At 43.0% G+C, this 20,000-nt stretch overlaps 1 protein-coding gene and 2 gene segments (V, D, J or C); 1 reads left to right on the top strand and 2 right to left on the bottom strand.

The window, feature by feature from the left end:
• Positions 1–5,427, top strand: part of napepld (N-acyl phosphatidylethanolamine phospholipase D) — an 11,267-nt gene extending 5,840 nt beyond the window's left edge. For both annotated transcript variants that reach the window (XM_062518498.1, XM_062518497.1), the window contains 3 exons: positions 346–484; positions 1,435–1,549; positions 4,512–5,427. In XM_062518498.1, coding sequence (XP_062374482.1) covers positions 346–484; positions 1,435–1,549; positions 4,512–4,640 — 383 coding nt within the window. In that variant the 3' untranslated portion in view covers positions 4,641–5,427. The remainder of the gene's footprint in view (positions 1–345; positions 485–1,434; positions 1,550–4,511) is intronic.
• A 2,633-nt stretch (positions 5,428–8,060) lies between these two features.
• On the bottom strand, positions 8,061–10,148 carry LOC134062066 (Ig lambda chain C region-like). The segment is given in 3 exon segments: positions 8,061–8,606; positions 9,883–10,023; positions 10,133–10,148. Coding segments are annotated over 3 exon segments (459 nt in total).
• Positions 10,149–16,588: 6,440 nt separating this feature from the next.
• Positions 16,589–20,000, bottom strand: part of LOC134062328 (Ig kappa chain V-III region MOPC 63-like) — a 4,252-nt gene continuing 840 nt past the window's right edge. Inside the window, 2 exon segments of the V gene segment in view lie at positions 16,589–17,174; positions 18,261–18,314. Coding sequence covers positions 16,873–17,174; positions 18,261–18,314 — 356 coding nt within the window.

The raw sequence follows: 20,000 nt of genomic DNA, 5'->3' as shown, positions 1-20,000 counted from the left end.
ACACACACACGCCCGCGCAGCACTGGTGCAAACACACGCACTATACCCTTAACATACTAAGAGTTTGGCATGCTTTATGTCAGTTATTAGCTGTTAGCTAATTAGCTGGTTTGAATTGCATTGAGCTCAATAGGGTCTCAATGTATGTTAAGTGATGTATGTACAGTATAGGGTCTCACTCTCAGTGTATGATTGCGAGTGGCCCCCTCTTAAGTAATTTAAATTCTCGATACTCGATACTCTCGATAATCTTTACATTAAAACAACAATCACAATATTGCAGATGATAGATTTCGCTCAACCCTGTGTGTGTGTGTGTGTGTGTGTGTGTGTGTGTGTGTCCAGGGAGCTGGACAGTTCTAGGTCCCTCCAGTCGTTTCTTCTTTGCGGGCGACACGGGCTACTGCTCGTCCTTCCAGGAGATCGGACATCGATACGGCCCCTTCGACCTCGCCGCCATCCCCATCGGAGCCTACCTGCCCAGGTGTGTGTGTGTGTGTGTGTGTCTGTGTGTGTGTGTGTGTGTGTGTGTGTGTGTGTGCGTGCGTGCTTGCCTCTATAACAGCGGTGTCCAAACTACGGCCCGCGGGCCAACTGCGGCCCGGCACGCACTTTAATGCGGCCCGCCGAGCATGTATTAGTTTATTATAGATATGGCCCGCCACACTTATCATTGGCTGTTCGCTATTTCTTTCCAGCAACGACGTTGTGGTTAACATTACTGCAAACTGCTTTACACTCTTCTTAGAGAATGTTTACAATGTCAATATCAAAACAGCATGTTATATAGAGATGATACTCTTTGAAATCTCTATTGCAGCCAATCTAATTTGCGTTGTTACATACTCATAATGTAATTGGGAACGCGTTTGAGCGTGCACGAAAGTGAGAGAGCGTGCCAGCTGGCTCGTCATTGTTGATAACTGTTTTCTCCTTTTTATAAGAAACGTTTAAAAGAAAAACGTGAAGACAACAGTAGTTTCAGAGCAACGGTGAGAGGGCACAGCCATTAGGCACAGTAGCCACTGAGTGGAGCCGGCAAGAGTCTTAAAGTGACAGTGCACCATTTATAAATGAATTAAACAGCATCATATTAACCGTATTTCTTTACAAATTTATTTTCTACAACAAAATAACTTTGCTATTATTATCATTTGAATAATTATACATTATGTATACTGCATTGTGTACATGTCCAATGGGGTGGTCGGTGGGTTATGGCCCACCGGCCAATTTCCAAAACCCAATGTGGCCCTTAAGCCAAAAAGTTTGGACACCCCTGCTCTATAATGTCATGACCATTTACTTTCTCTCTCTCTATATCCCTCTCTCTCTCTATATATATCCCTCTCCCTCTCTCTCTCTCTATATCCCTCTCTCTCTCCCTCTCTCTCTCTCTCTCTCTCTCTCTCTCTCTCTCTCTCTCTCTCTCAGAGCTATCATGCGTTCCCAGCATGTGGATCCTGAGGAAGCGGTGAAGATTCACATCGACGTGCAGGCTAAACACTCGCTAGCTATACACTGGGGCACCTTCGCCTTAGCATACGAGGTAGGACTACACACACACACACACACACACACACACACACACACACTCCCTAGCTCTACACACACCAAACCAGTCAGTCGGGGGCGGTCGGGGATTCCAGTCTGTTTGGTTTGCGCCAGTCAGCGTCGCCGTTAGTTTTGACATGTTGCGGCCAATGGCTGTCGGCCTCAATGACGAATCTGATTGGTCGAGTCAAAGATCCTTCACTACTGACAAGACAGAGCAACATAATGCATCTCTATGGAAGATCCTTCATTACTGACTAGATAGAGCAACATAATGCATCTCTATGGAAGATCCTTCATTACTGACAAGATAGAGCAACATAATGCATCTCTATGGAAGATCCTTCACTGCTGACAAGATAGAGCAACATAATGCATCTCTATGGAAGATCCTTCATTGCTGACAAGCTAGAGCAACATAATGCATCTCTATGGAAGATCCTTCACTGCTGACAAGATAGAGCAACGTAATGCATCTCTATGGAAGATCCTTAATTACTGACAAGATAGAGCAACATAATGCATCTCTATGGAAGATCCCTCATTACTGACAAGATAGAGCAACGTAATGCATCTCTATGGAAGATCCTTAATTACTGACAAGATAGAGCAACATAATGCATCTCTACGGAAGCAAAATTCAAACAGTTCCTGTCTGCTTAAAGAGGCGTGTCGCAAAGACGTCATAGTGGGATATATCTCTGTCAGATTGGCAAGCAGTTCAGTTCGAATGTTAACAGGTCTGCTTAAAGGGGGATTTCGCCCCCCTCCCCTTTGCGAAGACAGAACGCGGAAATGATAGAACGTGTGCGCCTCTCGCTCTCCCTCTCCCTCTCTCCCTCCCTGTGTGTGTGTGTGTGTGTGTGTGTGTGTGTGTGTGTGTGTGTGTTTTCCTACAGCCTCTCGCTCCGCTTTAACCCTCTCTGGTGGAGCCCTAACCCTTCGAAACATCTCGGACCGTTGCTAGGTAGCAAAGGACTTGTTTAAACTGTTTAAACTAACCATTAGCCCTACATTCAGCGATGTAAGTTACGAACCCAACTATCCTAACATATTAGGATAGTTGCTGTAGGAAAACACACACACACACACACACACACACACACACACACACACACTTATCTAGTCACATAGAGAGCCCAGTTTGAACTCAGCTGATGGTTACGTCTTGAGCGTGATCTTAAGATGTTGGCCCAGCATGAAGAGTTCACACAAGTCACACAACAACAAAAGGCCTGTTCCCTCCTCCCCCTCTCCCTCTCCCTCTCTCCCTCCTCCCCCTCTCCCTCTCCCTCTCCCTCTCTCCCTCCCTCCGTCTCTCCTTCTCCCTCTCCCTCTCCCTCTCTCCCTCTCTCTCCCTCTTTCAATTCAATTCAATTCAATTCAATTCAATGTAGCTTTATTGGCATGAAAGTTTCAGAGACATTATTGCCAAAGCTCAATTACATGTACACATAAGAGGTTAAAGGAAAATAAATAAATGTTTGACAGAACTCTCTGTCTCTCTCTCTCCATCCTCCCTCTCTATCTCTCTCTCTCTCTCTCCTTCCTCCCTCTCTATCTCTCTCTCCCTCTTTCTCTCTCTCTCTCCCCCACTCTCTCCGTCTTATTTTCTTTCTTTCTCTCTTTCTTTCCATCTTTCTTCCTTTCTTTCTTTCTTGCTCTCTTTCTCTCTCCCACACTCTCTCACTCTCTCTCTCTCTCACACACACACACACACACACACACACACACACACACACACACCCTGGGATTACAGCATGCCTGTTGCCTAAGGAGCCTTTAGCTCACAAAGGCAGTTCTGTTCGTCGCCACGGCAACTGTGACTGGAACAGTTCTGTTCTTCTGTTCTGGTCTAGAGAGCCACTTCAGCAGCGTTAGAACCTAATGACTTCAATATAGTGAGAACAACGTAGAACAGTACGCAGCTCTAGAACCTAATGACTTCAATATAGTGAGAACAACGTAGAACAATACGCAGCTCTAGAACCTAATGACTTCAATATAGTGAGAACAACGTAGAACAATACGCAGCTCTAGAACCTAATGACTTCAATATAGTGAGAACAACGTAGAACAGTACGCATCTCTAGAACCTAATGACTTCAATATAGTGAGAACAACGTAGAACAGCATGCAGCTCTAGAACCTAATGACTTCAATATAGTGAGAACAACGTAGAACAGTACGCAGCTCTAGAACCTAATGACTTCAATATAGTGAGAACAACGTAGAACAGCATGCAGCTCTAGAACCTAATGACTTCAATATAGTGAGAACAACGTAGAACAGTAAGCAGCTCTAGAACCTAATGACTTCAATATAGTGAGAACAACGTAGAACAGTACGCATCTCTAGAACCTAATGACTTCAATATAGTGAGAGCAACATAGAACAGTACGCAGCTCTAGAACCTAATGACTTCAATATAGTGAGAACAACGTAGAACAGTACGCATCTCTAGAACCTAATGACTTCAATATAGTGAGAACAACATAGAACAGTACGCAGCTCTAGAACCTAATGACTTCAATATAGTGAGAACAACGTAGAACAGTACGCAGCTCTAGAACCTAATGACTTCAATATAGTGAGAACAACGTAGAACAGTATGCAGCTCTAGAACCTAATGACTTCAATATAGTGAGAACAACGTAGAACAGTACGCATCTCTGGGTTGGTACAAGGATGGGTGTGTGTGTAGAGTGTGGGGGGGTTAGTACAGGGATGGGTGTGTGTGTGTGGAGTGTGAGGGGGATGTCCTCTGATACATTCATACATGCACACACATTCATACACACGCGCACACACACGCACACACACGCACATACACACACAGTTGATGATGAGGAGGAGGAGGTTTAGTTTAAGCCAGCGATTGGTTAGATTGATTGGTTAGACTGTTTCTGTGTTTATTGTTTATTATTTGTCTGTTTGTTTGTTTGTTTGTTGGTCAGTATTACTTGGAGCCCCCGGTGAAGCTGAGGGAGGCCATGGAACAGCAAGGTCGTGACCCCGAGGAGTTCTTCACCCTCAACCACGGAGAATCACGCCTGCTCACCACCACCCAGGATCAATGTGACTGAGGAGACCACACACACACACACACACACACACACACACACACACACACACACACACACACACACGGGATGGCAGATGTGTGCTAGTGTGCACTCTAGCTGTAGGACTCTGAATGCTGTATCGCTGCTTCTGCTACCAACGTCATTATTAATACTTTCCCATGGCCATCACACACACACACACACACACACACACAGACACACACACACACTTTTGCCATGGCCATGGCACACCCACGCACTTTTACCATGGCCAAGACACACACACACACACTTTTGCCATGGCCATGACACACCGACACACTTTTACCATGGCCAAGACACACACACACTTTTGCCATGGCCAAGACACACACACACACACTCACACACTTTTCCCACGGCCATAACAGTACTGCTCTCTTTGCTGATCATTAGATGGGACTGTCACCGGATTCTGTCTGTTGTGCACTTCTGTTGTGCACTTCTGTTGTGCTCTTCTGAGTGTGCACTTTTGTCTGTTGTGCACTTCTGTCTGTTGTGCACTTCTGTTGTGCACTTCTGAGTGTGCACTTATATTTGTACATATTGTAGCTCACGATGGCTGCTGTAGAGTTAGATGAAGGAGAGCATAAGAGGTATATAAGAATGAGAGGAATATAAGAACGGAAGAGGTATTCTACGCTCGTATGGAAGAGGCGTAAGAGTCATGATTGTGTCAAATCCCACATCCAAGGGCTGAACTGTAACATAAGAGACAGTAAATATGATTTGGACCCAAAGTGCCGTTATTGTCATTTATTTATCACTCTTATTGTCTCTTATTGTCATTTATTTATCACTCTTATTGTCTCTTATTGTCATTTATTTATCATATTTTATTCATCCTCATCTATTCTTCCTCATCTATTCATCCTCATCTATTCTTCCTTATCTATTCATCCTCATTTATTTTGAGAAACGCAGAAAACCACTCACAGCAGATCACAAGAATAGTAAACAAACAAGCAAAGCACAAACAAATTAAATTAATACAAATACAAATAAAGTTTAAAGGGCAACTATTTCAACTTCAAGAGGACATAGAATGGATGAATCGAGTATAGATACAGACGGTTAGAAGGTTGCCGCTCCCTCTGTGGTCAGCAGGGGTGTTTCAGCCATGGTAACCACGGTAACTGGGGGCGGTAACCACGATGATGACGAGATGCCGTCTGTATGTATTGGACTGTGTTCTCTGATGTTAAAATAGTATATATTCAACTTTGATTTATGCAAAATAAACTCAATTGCAATTTTACAAGCCCAATTAAAACATTATATTTAGGCTGGGTATTGAAATGGTCCTTTTGACTAAATGGCGCCCTCTTTTGGCAACCCCAATTGAACTTCAGTGGCTTTGTGATATTTGACATCATATTTGACTTTGTTTAAATGTGTTCATGTTTGTGTGGCTGTTTCTAAGTTCAAGATTTCCATAATGAGGAACCCAACCATGCCTCATGCTCATGGTAGCTCTTTGGTTATGCACAACCTCCTAATTCATCAAAACCAAAAATGGTTTCCATTCTATGTCACCTTTAATTAACCCCGTTTAGAAATGATTCGGGTGATTAAATGATGTTCTGGTAAAAAACAGGGGTCAATAAAGTCTGTGTGTGTGTAGAACAGGTCAGTAAAGTGTGTGAGTGTGTAGAGCAGAACAGGTCAGTAAAGTGTGTGTGGAGCAGGTCAATAAAGTGTGTGTGTGTGTGTGTGTGTGTGTGTGTGTGTGTGTGTGTGTGTGTGTGTGTGTGTGTGTGTGTAGAACAGTGTGTGTGTAGAACAGGTTAGTGTACAGCAGGATATTGGGCGCTAGATACAGCAGGACAACAGCGCCCTCTGTTGACAGGATACAGCAGGACAGCAGGCGAATGAAGCTGGCTTTCAGCGCCCTCTGCTGCCAGCATGTGGTATTGCAGGCGGGACGAACGTGACCACTAGACACTGACTGGTTTGCAAAACTCTTGTTGACAGTCCAGTTGCTTATTTTATAACACACAGTAGCCTTTTATAACACACACACACACACCATCCCTAATGTGAAGTGTGGCGGCGGCAGCATTGTGCTGTGGGTACACTTCTCAACAGCAGGCCCTGGGCACTTGTAATGGTGTGTGTGTGTGTGTGTGTGTGTGTGTGTGTGTGTGTGTGTGTGTGTGTGTGTGTGTGTGTGTGTGTGTGTGTGTGTGTGTGGACACTTCTTGACAACAGGCCCTGCAAGACTTGTGAAGATAAAAGTGAAATGAATTCAGAAAATGTATGGAAATCCTGGAGGACAATCTGATTCAATCTGCAAGAAAATTACAACTTGAGCCAAAACACACAGCGAATACTACACAGAAATGGGCTAAAGACAACAATTATCATTCCCTCATTCTGAATACCATGAAGTCCATTCTAACGTTGGTATCGGCCATGTTGACAGGGACAGACTACTGACAAATGATAAATAATGAATAATAAATCACATGGCATTCAGACCCCACCATGGTGAACACACACACACACCCTGAACCCTCAGTAGCATTCTCTCACCAGCAGAGGGGGCTGTGGTAATGATAAGCTGTCCTGAGCAGGAGGGAGAGAGAGAGAGCAACAGGGTGTGAATAGCATGAACGGATAAAGATGAAGATACTAGTAAATCATAAACTGATGAAGATAATCATGCAGTACCATATCCTAGAATGTGACGCACAGCTGTCCCAATGCAGTTTGGTGTGTGTGTGTGTGTGTGTGTGTCTAGGTGTGAGCCAGGAAACAGAGCAGTCTGTGGGGGAAACTTGTATTTGCATTGCCAGGCCTGAGTGGGTCTGCTAGTCCCAGAATAGAGCAGCACTATCGCCAGATGTTCAAGTGTTCTCAAGGGATTTACATGAGGCCACATTACATACAGTAAAGTCACACTGACGAAGGACTTATCGAGTTTAGAAGGATTCGTCAGCATTTATTTACTAATAAGTTCTCTTTGGTCCACATATGATGGTGGATAAGGCAGGTTCTTCATTACAGTAACTGTGTCTAAACTTATATATTTGATTTTCAGTTTTTCATTTAAATCTTATCACTCTACTTAATTGAATTGGTCTATTTTTTTCTGAATTATGATGAAACAGGCTTCAGGATGTTTAAATGGATTATGTTTTTATATTTTTATTTTAAAAAAAAGAAAAACCAACAAATACACTCCTCTATATGCTCCACAGTTAGTCTGTCGTTAGAAGGTTAGGATTAAAAGCACTATTCATTGTCTTAAAAAGAACACGTCTGTATGCTCCCCATTTAGTTTGAGATTGGACTAATTCCCCATGTATGATATATAACTTAAACAGTACAAATGAGTTAATTAAGTCTAAATTAATTACTAGTAGGGTTCTCAGTATTGCAATGAACAAGAATACCGTCTCTCATCATCAAACTCCTTTATTAAAACATTTTTGAAAAACATTACAAGTTCAAAGCTGCAAACATTTCAGATGATCAAATCGAAACGATGGAAAGAGTCACTCAGATCTGCAGACTAACAGAATTAAAAGAAAAGAGTTCCTATCAGAGATGAAGAGTTCCTATCAGAGTTCCTATCAGAGATGAAGAGTTCCTATCAGACACACTTTAAATCAGGCTGATGGCAGCCATTGGAGAGGAGACTCTAGGAGCAGTCTGATTTCTTCAGGATCTCAGTGACGGTCTGGGAGCCGTGCTTTGCCTCGCAGGTCACTGCGTGGCCCTGGTTCCATTCCTGGAGAGGGAGGGTCAGGGTGCTGCTCCAGCTGTACAGGCCGTCCTTCTGTGGGCCAAACACACTGGTCTCCCCGCTCCTGCTGCTCCCATCTACCTTCCAGCTCAGCGCCCAGTTGGACGGGAAGCCTCCGTTAGCCAGGCACATCACCGTGGCTGAAGTCCCGCTGGTGTGCAGGGGGGGCAGGACTGTGACTTTGGGACGGGTGTCACCTGACAAATCAACCACAGAGGTAGAGAGAGGAATAAAGAGGTCGTCTGGTAAAACACATCAACAACTCTCTACACATGATATTACAGATGCTACATGACAGTAGGCCAACATGGTGTTAGAGATACACTGACTCTTGTTCAAGGGATCATTTTTTAGTCAGAATATTAACCAAGGATGTTCAGGTTGATGCAATAGCCTACTGGTGAAATGAACGAGTTGGCTCGAAATATAAGTCTAAGAAGACTTGCGATAACGGCAGAGAAATGTCTTGGAACAAATAAAAGCACCATACGTTGTAGAGAAGAAGACTTGCGATAACAACAGAATATTGTAGAAATGTCTGAACAAATAAATACACAAAGTTTAAGGTTGGTTAAAATTTAACTGATCATCCATTTCAGACTCACAGCAGAATAGAAAATACTGTGGAAATCTTATTAGAAAACAAATGGCAATACTGTTGCAGCTAATTCCAGTTACCAGATGTCACATCTAAAAGGCTACTATCACCAACGTTCTGAAAACAATAGACTAATATACAGAGTGGACATCACAGTAAAATAAAGTAGTTTGAGCTGCAAAACACAGTTATGGCCAAAGCACAAGTTCTGCACTGTTACGGGAAAAGTCTAACAGTCCACCCAGAGGAAAGCAACGTTGAAGAAGAGATATTCTCTCTGTCTAGCCTTTTCCTTCTACACATCAGTTTGAGAGAGTCTTAATTTCAACTCCAACAAATTGTCTTCCAATTGTAGCCCAGGTCAATTCAAGTTCAATGTGAAATCTTAAAATACACTGATTTTTTTTCTTCAAGTTTTTTTTATCTACTCTTCTGCTTCTTAGATGTCTAAGATAATCACAACAGAATTCAGGATTTTACATTTTTTGAGTGTGAACAAAGAATGTCAATTGATGTGCATTGTCCCTTTTAAATAAACAAATAACAAAAAAATATATATATAATTAAAAAGAGCCGGTATTTCAATGAGACAAAAAACAGACGGCAACATGTTCCACTGGGTAAATAGCACATCTTACTATGGATACTTAATTAATTACACCAGGGGCTTAGATTCTCCACCAATCACCAGTACACAAAATTAACTCAGTATTTCACATGATGACCAAACTCAGAGGCAGGATTATGACCAATAAATCCTTAAATAAAGTGCAGCCTTGCAGAACATATAAAAATGACGCGTATGAAGACTTTTTGTTACCCAATCACAAAGATGTCGACGAAGATTTTACATTAAAGATGAAAGCAGCACTTACTTCCAACATCGAGTCTTGTGCCTCCACCAAAAGTCCACCACAGTGATACAGACTCATAGAGGCGCTGTACAAAAACCTCTTCACAGCTCAGCGACTGTGACTGGCAGTGCAATATACCGTTACAGTGAGGGCAACATGTGTCTCAGCACATCACAAATTCAGTTATGGATTATTTCAGGTTTAGATTTTATTTCAGTCTAAAGTAGCCCTAACACTCTTACATCTTCTAAAGGGGAAGAGTATGATTTACCTGAGGAGAAAGTCATGTTTAAAACCACATGATGATAATTTCAGCAGAACTATGAAGTCAGTTGTATTATTCCTGCCAGACTCAGATTCCTCCATTTTATTATGCTGGAGGGTCCAGCTGTGGACCTGAGCATTGTGTGGTCCTTACTGTCACCCACACTAATGTGGAAGTTATTGCAGGAAAATAGAGATTACAATAGTTTAAAAGCTTGCACATTGGCCTGTGGTACAGATTCTCTTTTCTTGTTCCAAGGGTGGGGAACTGAAGGCACCAGTCAGTAAGGAGTTTAATTTGCATAACCAAACAGAGCATTTAGCTCTTGAGAGCTTTATATCTCAGAGAGAGGAGGACTGGAACACCATCATTTGGAGAACACACATCTACCAAGAATGACTTTTCTCATCAGATTCCTCTGGCCACTCCTCTTCTGTATTACAGGTAAAATTGACCACATCATGTTTGAATTTTTTTTACAATCTGAAATTGATTATTTGAAAGTGTTTTGTAAACCCAATATGGTATTGAAATGTTTGAAATGTTTCAGAGTGCAGGGGCCAGATCAGTGTGACTCAGACTCCAGCAGTGGAAGCTGTTTCTGTGGGACAAACCATCAAACTCAACTGCAGAACCAGCAGCCCCATCCCATACGATGCTTTCTCCTGGTACCTCCAGAAAACTGGAGAAGCTCCTAAACTTTTAATATATGACATAACATCACATTTTGGTTCAACTCCAAGTCGATTTGTTGGTGGAGGATCCTTACGTGGCAGTGACTTCACTCTGACCATCAGTAATGTCCAGGCTGAGGATGCAGGAGTTTACTACTGTCAGAGTTACCATAGCGGTGGTGTGTTCACACAGTGCTAAAGCGCCGTACAAAAACCTCCCTCAGTCAGACTCCACATGACTGCACTGCTGCTGCTGGAGCTCACTGCAGCTGCTACAGGGGGAGGTGGTGCATCTAGTGTACTCATCATTGTTTTGTTGTGTCAAATAGATCATTTTAAAACATATAGCTTTTTTACTTTATTTAGATCATTATATGTATGACAGTTGACAGATGCTACATCCCTTTATTTTGGACAATTCTCGCCATACTTCATGGTGCTGGTGGAGATATATAATCCTGCTACATCTAAGATGATGGTGGTGTAAACACAATCTTTCTCTCAGATCTAAGATGGATGCCAAATCTGCCCAATCGTTTCCCAGTCAGGCAGCACAATACTGCACCACTGCACCAGGGAAGACCTGATGAGGTAGATAGATAGATAGATAGATAGATACTTTATTGATCCCCAAGGGGAAATTCAAGAAGGTGAAGGTGAAGCCTGCTACAGGCCTGTCTATGGCAGGGCAGTCGATGGTCAACTGAACTGATCCTATGAGTTCACTCCTGTAACCAGTCAAGCTCACAGCCACAGCTCAACACTCAGAGCCAATCAGCAGCTAACAGGAGCAGCCTGCTGCCTCCTGCCCAGTAGGGACACTGAGGGAAGATGGAGGAGCTTCAGCACCACGGACAGCAGCAGTGGACTGAGGGCAGGTGGGTAGAGGGGGTCACTGTGGATGACCTGCCCCCCAGTTGACATCACCAGTGCTGCTCAGTCCCACAGTCCCATGGTTCAGTTCATCTCCTTTTAGAGCAGTGAAGAGACTGCACTACACTGCAGAGATCCCCTTCATCTGCATCTGGTGATGGCCACATAGTGGGAATATGCAGTGGACATATGGGTCCTCATGTGAACCACAGAGGTGGACAGTCCACACCGGCTGAACTCTCCTCTCCATCTGCAGCAGTAGTGCACTCAGCACCCCCCATCTCTCCAGATTGGGATGATTGTCAGTGTGTTCACTTGAGCAATCAGACCACCAACCCCAATCCAACACAGATCCATATCAGTATTGATGAATCCAACACATCTAGGCATATCAATGTTGATGATCTTGTCTTGTAAGTCCAATGTGTTCTCCATGATCACGGCCCATTCCCAACTGGAAGGTGAAGGCTGATGATGAATCCCAATTCTCCTTAGTTGTACAGGTTCATGAGAGAGGAGGTGTTTATCCCAATCCTCTTGTGGAGGGGTAGGGCTGAGGGGGAGGGTGGATACCCCTTAATTTAGAATTGGAACCTGGGGGGTAAGAGAAATACCCAACATACAGTACACCTCTCAAACCAGTGTCACTTACGGATATTATCGTAATGAGTGTCAAATCTGATAAACAATTAGTACGTCATCACGAGCAGCTGTTTTCCCTTATTTTACTGCAGATGTGACTATGATTCCACACATATTCAATCATACTACATGACATACATTAAATCACGTCTAGTTCAAAAGTGTTCCAATCCCCCCGGCTCTCCCTGTGGTAGGCTAGTGGTGCCTCATCTCCAAGGGGAATGTTATCACCCCTAAGGGCTAGCAGAGACATGGGATTGGGCCTGAGTGTGTTATAGACAGATGGGCAATGCTGCAGAGCTGAAATAAACCGCTCACAAAAAGTAAGGAAACTTATATCTCCCCTTTAGTAATACCAACCAGTAAAGTGTTTCATATCATTTTTATCGTTGATTTGTCACCTTTACAATGAGGTATAGCTTGTGCTTACAGACTTATAGGGCAATCATGGAATGAGCAATACGGCCAAATGTCTGAGTAGTGCCAACCAAAAATGTGCCAAAATGGCCAGTAATAGGGTTCTGCTGCCAGACATCTCGTTTTGGGCTTCAAGTGCTACCAGGTGAGTTTAGATACCGGGATGAGATTCTGGAGCCAGTGGCAATTCCATATCTCCAGAATATGGGACCAAATGCCATCCTCCAGGATGACAACGCTCGCCCCCATAGAGCTGGGATCATCAGAGAGTACCTCCAGAATTTGGGGAGTGGAGAGGATGGAATGGCCTGCCGTGACGTGAGTCCAGACCTCAACCCAATTGAACACTTGTAGGATCAGCTTGGGCGTGCTGTACGTGCCAGAGTCACCAACAGAACCAGGTTGGCTGACTTAACAGATCCTATGATCCTTATATAAACTATAAGTGGTGTTTTATTGTAGGTGTAAGGAAGAGCTACATGTGGGTTCACACAGACACACATACGCACACGCACAGACACACACACACACACACACACACACACACACACACACACACACACACGCACACACACTGTAGCACAAGAGAGTGGGTGTTTTTCTTCTTCAGTAGGGTGTTGCTCCAGCAGCAGCAGTGCAGTCATGTGGAGCCTGACTGAGGGAGGTTTTTGTACGGCGCTTTAGCACTGTGTGAACACATGCTGACTGTTGATATAGTGGAAACTCTGACAGTAGTAAACTCCCGCATCCTCAGCCTGGACATTACTGATGGTCAGAGTGAAGTCACTGTGAGTTCCACTGCCACTGAATCTGGATGGAGTCCCAGACTGAAGTGTTTTGGCATTATAGATCAGGAGTTTAGGAGCTGCTCCAGGTTTCTGTTGGTACCAGGCTAATCTAGGAGATGATGGCCCTGCACCATACACATCACTGCTGGTTTTACAGTTCAGAGTGACTGATCCTCCCTGTTGAACAGCTTTCACTGCAGGAGTCTGAGTCACAGCGACCTGTCCATAGGACTCTGTAGAAGAAAGAAAATAATTGTTAAAACCTCTTGCACACACAGACACACACACACACACACACACACACACACACACACACATAAACAATCATTATAAACACACAATAACACATGTGATGGAGCAAATGTTGTCAGTTTCTTACCTTTAACGCAAAAGGCAAAAGTCCAGAAGGCTACGAGGATGGGTGTCATCATTATTGTGTTGTAATAAATTCTCTACAGTGATGACAGGATCTCTGTTGCTCTAAAGCGTTTTGAACACACAATGATATAAATATCCAACTCTCCATTCATGCAAATCAACATCTACATGCAAATATTCCTCCAGAACAGCATGACAGGACCAGGAGTGGATCTGCACTGAAGTACTGATTACTCTTCAGCATCCATGTTGTGGTGAGAAGTTATGGGATGATCTGGTGATGATGATCATATGCCATAGATCACCATCTACTGCATCCTGAGTGTGAGCTGTGAGAGTGGCATCCTCCACATCTCTACTGACTCAGTAGGCAAACTGCAGGAGCTCCATGAGTTCAGCTGTTAGAGATGTAGAATAGAATAGAATAGAATAGAATATATACTTTTTTGATCCCGAATTAGTGAACACACACAGCACACAGTGAACACACAGTGAGGTGAATCACACACTAACCCAGAGCAGTGAGTTGCCTGCCCAACCAGCGGCGCTCGGGGAGCAGTGAGGGGTTAGGTGACTTGCTCAAGGGCACTTCAGCCGTGGACTGGTCGGGGATCGAACCGGCAACCCTCCGGTCACAAGCTCGAAGCCCTAACCAGTAGGCCACGGCTGTGAGTTCCTTTCTCACCACATGCTCAATTTACATGATAAAGACGTCTCATACAGTATGCTGGTGACACGGCCCTGGTTATGAAGACGTCTCATACAGTATGCTGGTGACACGGGCCTGGTTATGAAGACGTCTCATACAGTATGCTGGTGACACGGCCCTGGTTATGAAGACGTCTCATACAGTATGCTGGTGACACGGCCCTGGTTATGAAGACGTCTCATACAGTATGCTGGTGACACGGCCCTGGTTATGAAGACGTCTCATACAGTATGCTGGTGACACGGCCCTGGTTATGAAGACGTCTCATACAGTATGCTGGTGACACGGCCCTGGTTATGAAGACGTCTCATACAGTATGCTGGTGACACGGCCCTGGTTATGAAGACGTCTCATACAGTACGCTGGTGACACGGCCCTGGTTATGAAGACGTCTCATACAGTATGCTGGTGACACGGCCCTGGTTATGAAGACGTCTCATACAGTATGCTGGTGACACGGCCCTGGTTATCTGCATGCAGTAGGACTCCAAGACCAGAGAGGTTTAATCTGCAAACACATCTTCAGTCCAACAGCACCACCTAGTGGTAGTTTGGTGTTGGTGTTGGTGATGCTCTGGGCTCAGTGTGAATGGAGCAGTTTAAAGCTACATCATGTACAGTATGCCATGTCTCAGAAGACAGCCAGAGAGAGAGAGACTCAGTGACTGGTTGAATGATTGGTTTATTGATTGATTGATTGATTGATTTATTGGTTGATTGATTGATTGATTGATTGATTGATTGATTGATTGATTGATTGATCGATTGAATGAATGATTGATCAATTAATTGATTGATTGCAGGGCATTGGGAACAGCATATATCTTATTATGTCCATTACATCTGTTCATCTGATCACTGTAATTCACCACCAGCAGAGGGAGATGATCACCAAAAGATAAAGGTGTGTTTTTTACAGTCTAGTGATAAACTAGTGGTAGCATAAACTACTGTCTCTAAATGTAATTGAAAAACTGAATGATATGTCCTGGAATACCTGAGTTGACCTAGCCTGGGTGTTCCCATCCTGCCTTGCGCGGTGATTTCATTCACGCTGCTAAGTCAGTCTGGAAACTACGGCCCTAATTTTTGACTGAGATAGGGGACCAATCACAAAACAGCACAGACGCATTTGATAGACATCCGTGGCGCCCAATGAACGGATCTGGGCATTTTTTCAAATACAAGAAAATGAAAGTCTGCCACGTCATTTGAGAAGTGGTAGGCGCTAGCCAGGCTAGAGTTGACCTGTCCACATGCAATGCCACGTCCTAGTGAAAGTACAGTAGTGACTGTTTGTGCCTGTAGGTGTGAGCCAGGAAACAGAGCAGTTTGTGGGGGAAACTTGTATTTGCATTGCCAGGCCTGAGTGGGTTTGCTAGTCCCAGAATAGAGCAGCACTATCGCCAGATGTTCAAGTGTTCTCAAGGGATTTACATGAGGCCACATTACATACAGTAAAGTCACACTGACGAAGGACTTATAGAGTTTAGAAGGATTCATCAGCATTTCTTTACTTCTGAATTCTGTTTGGTCCACATATGATGGTGGATAAGGCAGGTTCTTCATTACAGTAACTGTGTGTCTAAACTTATATATTTGATTTTCAGTTTTTTATTTAAATCTTATCACTCTACTTAATTGAATTGGTCTATTTTTTCTGAATTATGATGGAACAGGCTTCAGGAATCAGGATGTTTAAATGGATTATGTTTTTATATTTTTGTTAGAAAAAAAAAAAAGAAGAACCAACAAATACACTCCTCTATATGCTCCACAGTTAGTCTGTCATTAGAGGGTTAGGATTAAAAACACTATTCATTGTCTTAAAAAGAACACGTCTGTATTCTCCCCATTTAATTTGAGATTGGACTAATTCCCCATGTATGATACATAACTTAAACAGTACAAACGAGTGAATTAAGACTAAATTAATTACTAGTAGGGTTCTCAGTATTGCAATGAACAAGAATACCGTCTCTCATCATCAAACTCCTTTATTAAAACATTTTTGAAAAACATTACAAGTTCAAACCTGCGAACAAATCAGATGATCAGATCGAAGAGATGGAAATAGAGCCACTCAGATCTGCAGACTAACAGAATTAAAAGAAAAGAGTTCCTATCAGAGATGAAGAGTTCCTATCAGAGATGAAGAGTTCCTATCAGAGTTCCTATCAGAGATGAAGAGTTCCTATCAGAGATGAAGAGTTCCTATCAGACACACTTTAAATCAGGCTGATGGCAGCCATTGGAGAGGAGACTCTAGGAGCAGTCTGATTTCTTCAGGATCTCAGTGACGGTCTGGGAGCCGTGCTTTGCCTCGCAGGTCACTGCGTGGCCCTGGTTCCATTCCTGGAGAGGGAGGGTCAGGGTGCTGCTCCAGCTGTACAGGCCGTCCTTCTGTGGGCCAAACACACTGGTCTCCCCGCTCCTGCTGCTCCCATCTACCTTCCAGCTCAGCGCCCAGTTGGACGGGAAGCCTCCGTTAGCCAGGCACATCACCGTGGCTGAAGTCCCGCTGGTGTGCAGGGGGGGCAGGACTGTGACTTTGGGACGGGTGTCACCTGACAAATCAACCACAGAGGTAGAGAGAGGAATAAAGAGGTCGTCTGGTAAAACACATCAACAACTCTCTACACAGTCTCTTTTAGTCAGAATATTAACCAAGGATGTTCAGGTTGATGCAATAGCCTACTGGTGAAATGAACGAGTTGGCTCGAAATATAAGTCTTAGAAGACTTGCGATAACGGCAGAGAAATGTCTTGGAACAAATAAAAGCACCATGCAGTACGTTGTAGAGAAGAAGACTTGCGATAACAACAGAATATTGTGTAGAAATGTCTGAACAAATAAATACACAAAGTTTAAGGTTGGGTAGAATTGAACTGATCATCCATTTCAGACTCACAGAAGAATAGAAAATACTGTGGAAATCTTATTAGAAAAACAAACGGCAATACTGTTGCAGCTAATTCCACAGTTACCAGATGTCACATCTAAAAGGCTACTATCACCAACGTTCAGAAAACAATAGACTAATATACAGAGTGGACATCACAGTAAAATAAAGTAGTTTGAGCTGCAAAACACAGTTATGGCCAAAGCACAAGTTCTGCACTGTTACGGGAAAAGTCTAACAGTCCACCCAGAGGAAAGCAACGTTGAAGAAGAGATATTCTCTCTGTCTAGCCTTTTCCTTCTACACATCAGTTTGAGAGAGTCTTAATTTCAACTCCAACAAATTGTCTTCCAATTGTAACCCAGTTCTTATTATTCAAGCTCAATGTGAAATCTTAAAATATACTGAAAAATATTTTTTGATCTACTGTGCTGCTCTTTAGATGTCCTCAGTATGGTTTAAGATAATCACAACAGAATTCAAAATCTTCAAATAAAGTCATTTAAATTTTGAGTGTAAACAAAGAATGTCAATTGATGTGCATTGTCCTTTTAAATAAATAAAAAAAAAAAAAAAAAAAAAAAAAAATCAAGATCCGATATTTCAATGAGACGAAGAAAAGACGGCAACATGTTCCACTGGGTAAATACATCTTACTATGGATTACCGGTTAGACCTACAGTACAGAATAGAACAGAATAGAATAGAATAGAATAGAATAGAAATGTTTGATCGTTTTCGTTTACTTACTTCCAACGTCAAGTCTAGTGCCGCCTCCAAACGTGTACCACAGTGATACAAACACTATCAGTGGCCGTACAAAAACCTCCTCTGAGGCGCACAAGCAACATGTCTTCAAATTCTGATATCCCAACAAAATTCATTCACTAACGATTTGCCAATTACTGACTTAATTCATTAATTACACCTGGGGCTTAGATTTCCCAATCACCAGTACACAAAATGAACTCAGTATTTCACATTATGACCAAACTCAGAAGCGGGTTGTTTATGACTAAAGTCTTAAAAAAGCGTATCATTGCAGAATAAATAAAAATGTCACGGATGAAGACTTTTTGTCACCAAAGCACAAAGATGTAGACAAAGCTTTTACATTAAAGATGAAAACAGCACTTACTTCCAACATCGAGTCTTGTGCCTCCACCAAAAGTCCACCACAGTGATACAGACTCGTAGAGACGCTGTACAAAAACCTCTTCACAGCTCAGCGACTGGGACTGGCAGTGCAATATACCGTTACAGTGAGGGCAACATGTGTTTCAGCACATCACAAATTCAGACATGGATTATTTCAGGTTTAGATTTTATTTTCAGTCTAAAGTAGCCCTAACATTCATACAGTATATCTTCTAAAGGGGAAGAGTATCATTTAGCTGAGGAGAAAGTCACGTTTAAAACCACATGATAATAATTTCAGCAGAACTATAAAGTCAGTTGCGTTATTCCTGCCAGACTCAGATTTCTCCATTTTATTATTCCGGAGGGTCCAGCTGTGGACCTGAGCATTGTGTGGTCCTTACTGTCATCCACGCTAACGTGGAAGTTATTGCAGGAAAATAGAGATTACAATAGTTTAAAGCTTGCACAGTTGGCCTGTGGTACAGATTCTCTTTTCTTGTTCCAAGGGTGGGGAACATTAGATCACACAGTTCTGTGTGTTGACTGAACAGGTTCCAGTATCCTCTGTAGGCTAATGCTTAGTGTGATGGAGCTAATAGATGCTGTGAGAATGCTATTGGTCACCATGTCCCACAGATATTGGAATTAAAGCAATATTCAGCCAAACCCAACCCAGATCCATATCAGTATTGATTAATCTACCACATATCCTGTTTATCAGTATTGATGAATCCAACACAGATCCATGTCAGTATTGATGAATCCAACACATATGTATCCATATCAGTAATGATGATCTTGTCTTGTAAGTCCAATATGTTCTCCATGATCATGGCCCAATCCCAACTGGAGGGTGAAGGCTGATGATGAATCCCAGTTCTCTGTCCTCCTCTTTCCCCTTAGTTGTGCAGGTTCATGAGAGAGGAGGCGTTTATCCCAATTCTCTTGTGGGTCAAGGGCTAGGGCTGAGGGGAAGGGTGGATACCCCTTAATCTAGAGTTGGAAACTGAGGGGTAGGAGAAATACCCAACATGCACCACTCACACTAGTGTTGCACACACCGGTGTTACAGATATTATTGTAATGAGTTAGCTCTGGATAAACAATTACTCTAGCACATCATCACGAGCAGCTGTTTTACCTTATTTTACTGCAGATGTGATGACGATTCCACACATATTCAATCATACTACATGACATACATTAAATCACGTTTAGTTAAAACGTGTTCAAATCACCTCGGCTCTCCCTGTGGTAGGCTAGTGGTGTCTCATCTCCAAGGGGAATATTATCACCCCTAAGGGCTAGCACAGAGACATGGGATTGGGCCTGAGTGTGTTCTAGACAGAT

The sequence above is a fragment of the Sardina pilchardus genome, chromosome 17 (assembly GCF_963854185.1).
Source record: "Sardina pilchardus chromosome 17, fSarPil1.1, whole genome shotgun sequence".
NCBI classification, from domain to species: domain Eukaryota; kingdom Metazoa; phylum Chordata; class Actinopteri; order Clupeiformes; family Clupeidae; genus Sardina; species Sardina pilchardus.
Note: the sequence above shows the minus strand (reverse complement) of the source record. Positions and strands in the feature narration are given on the sequence as shown.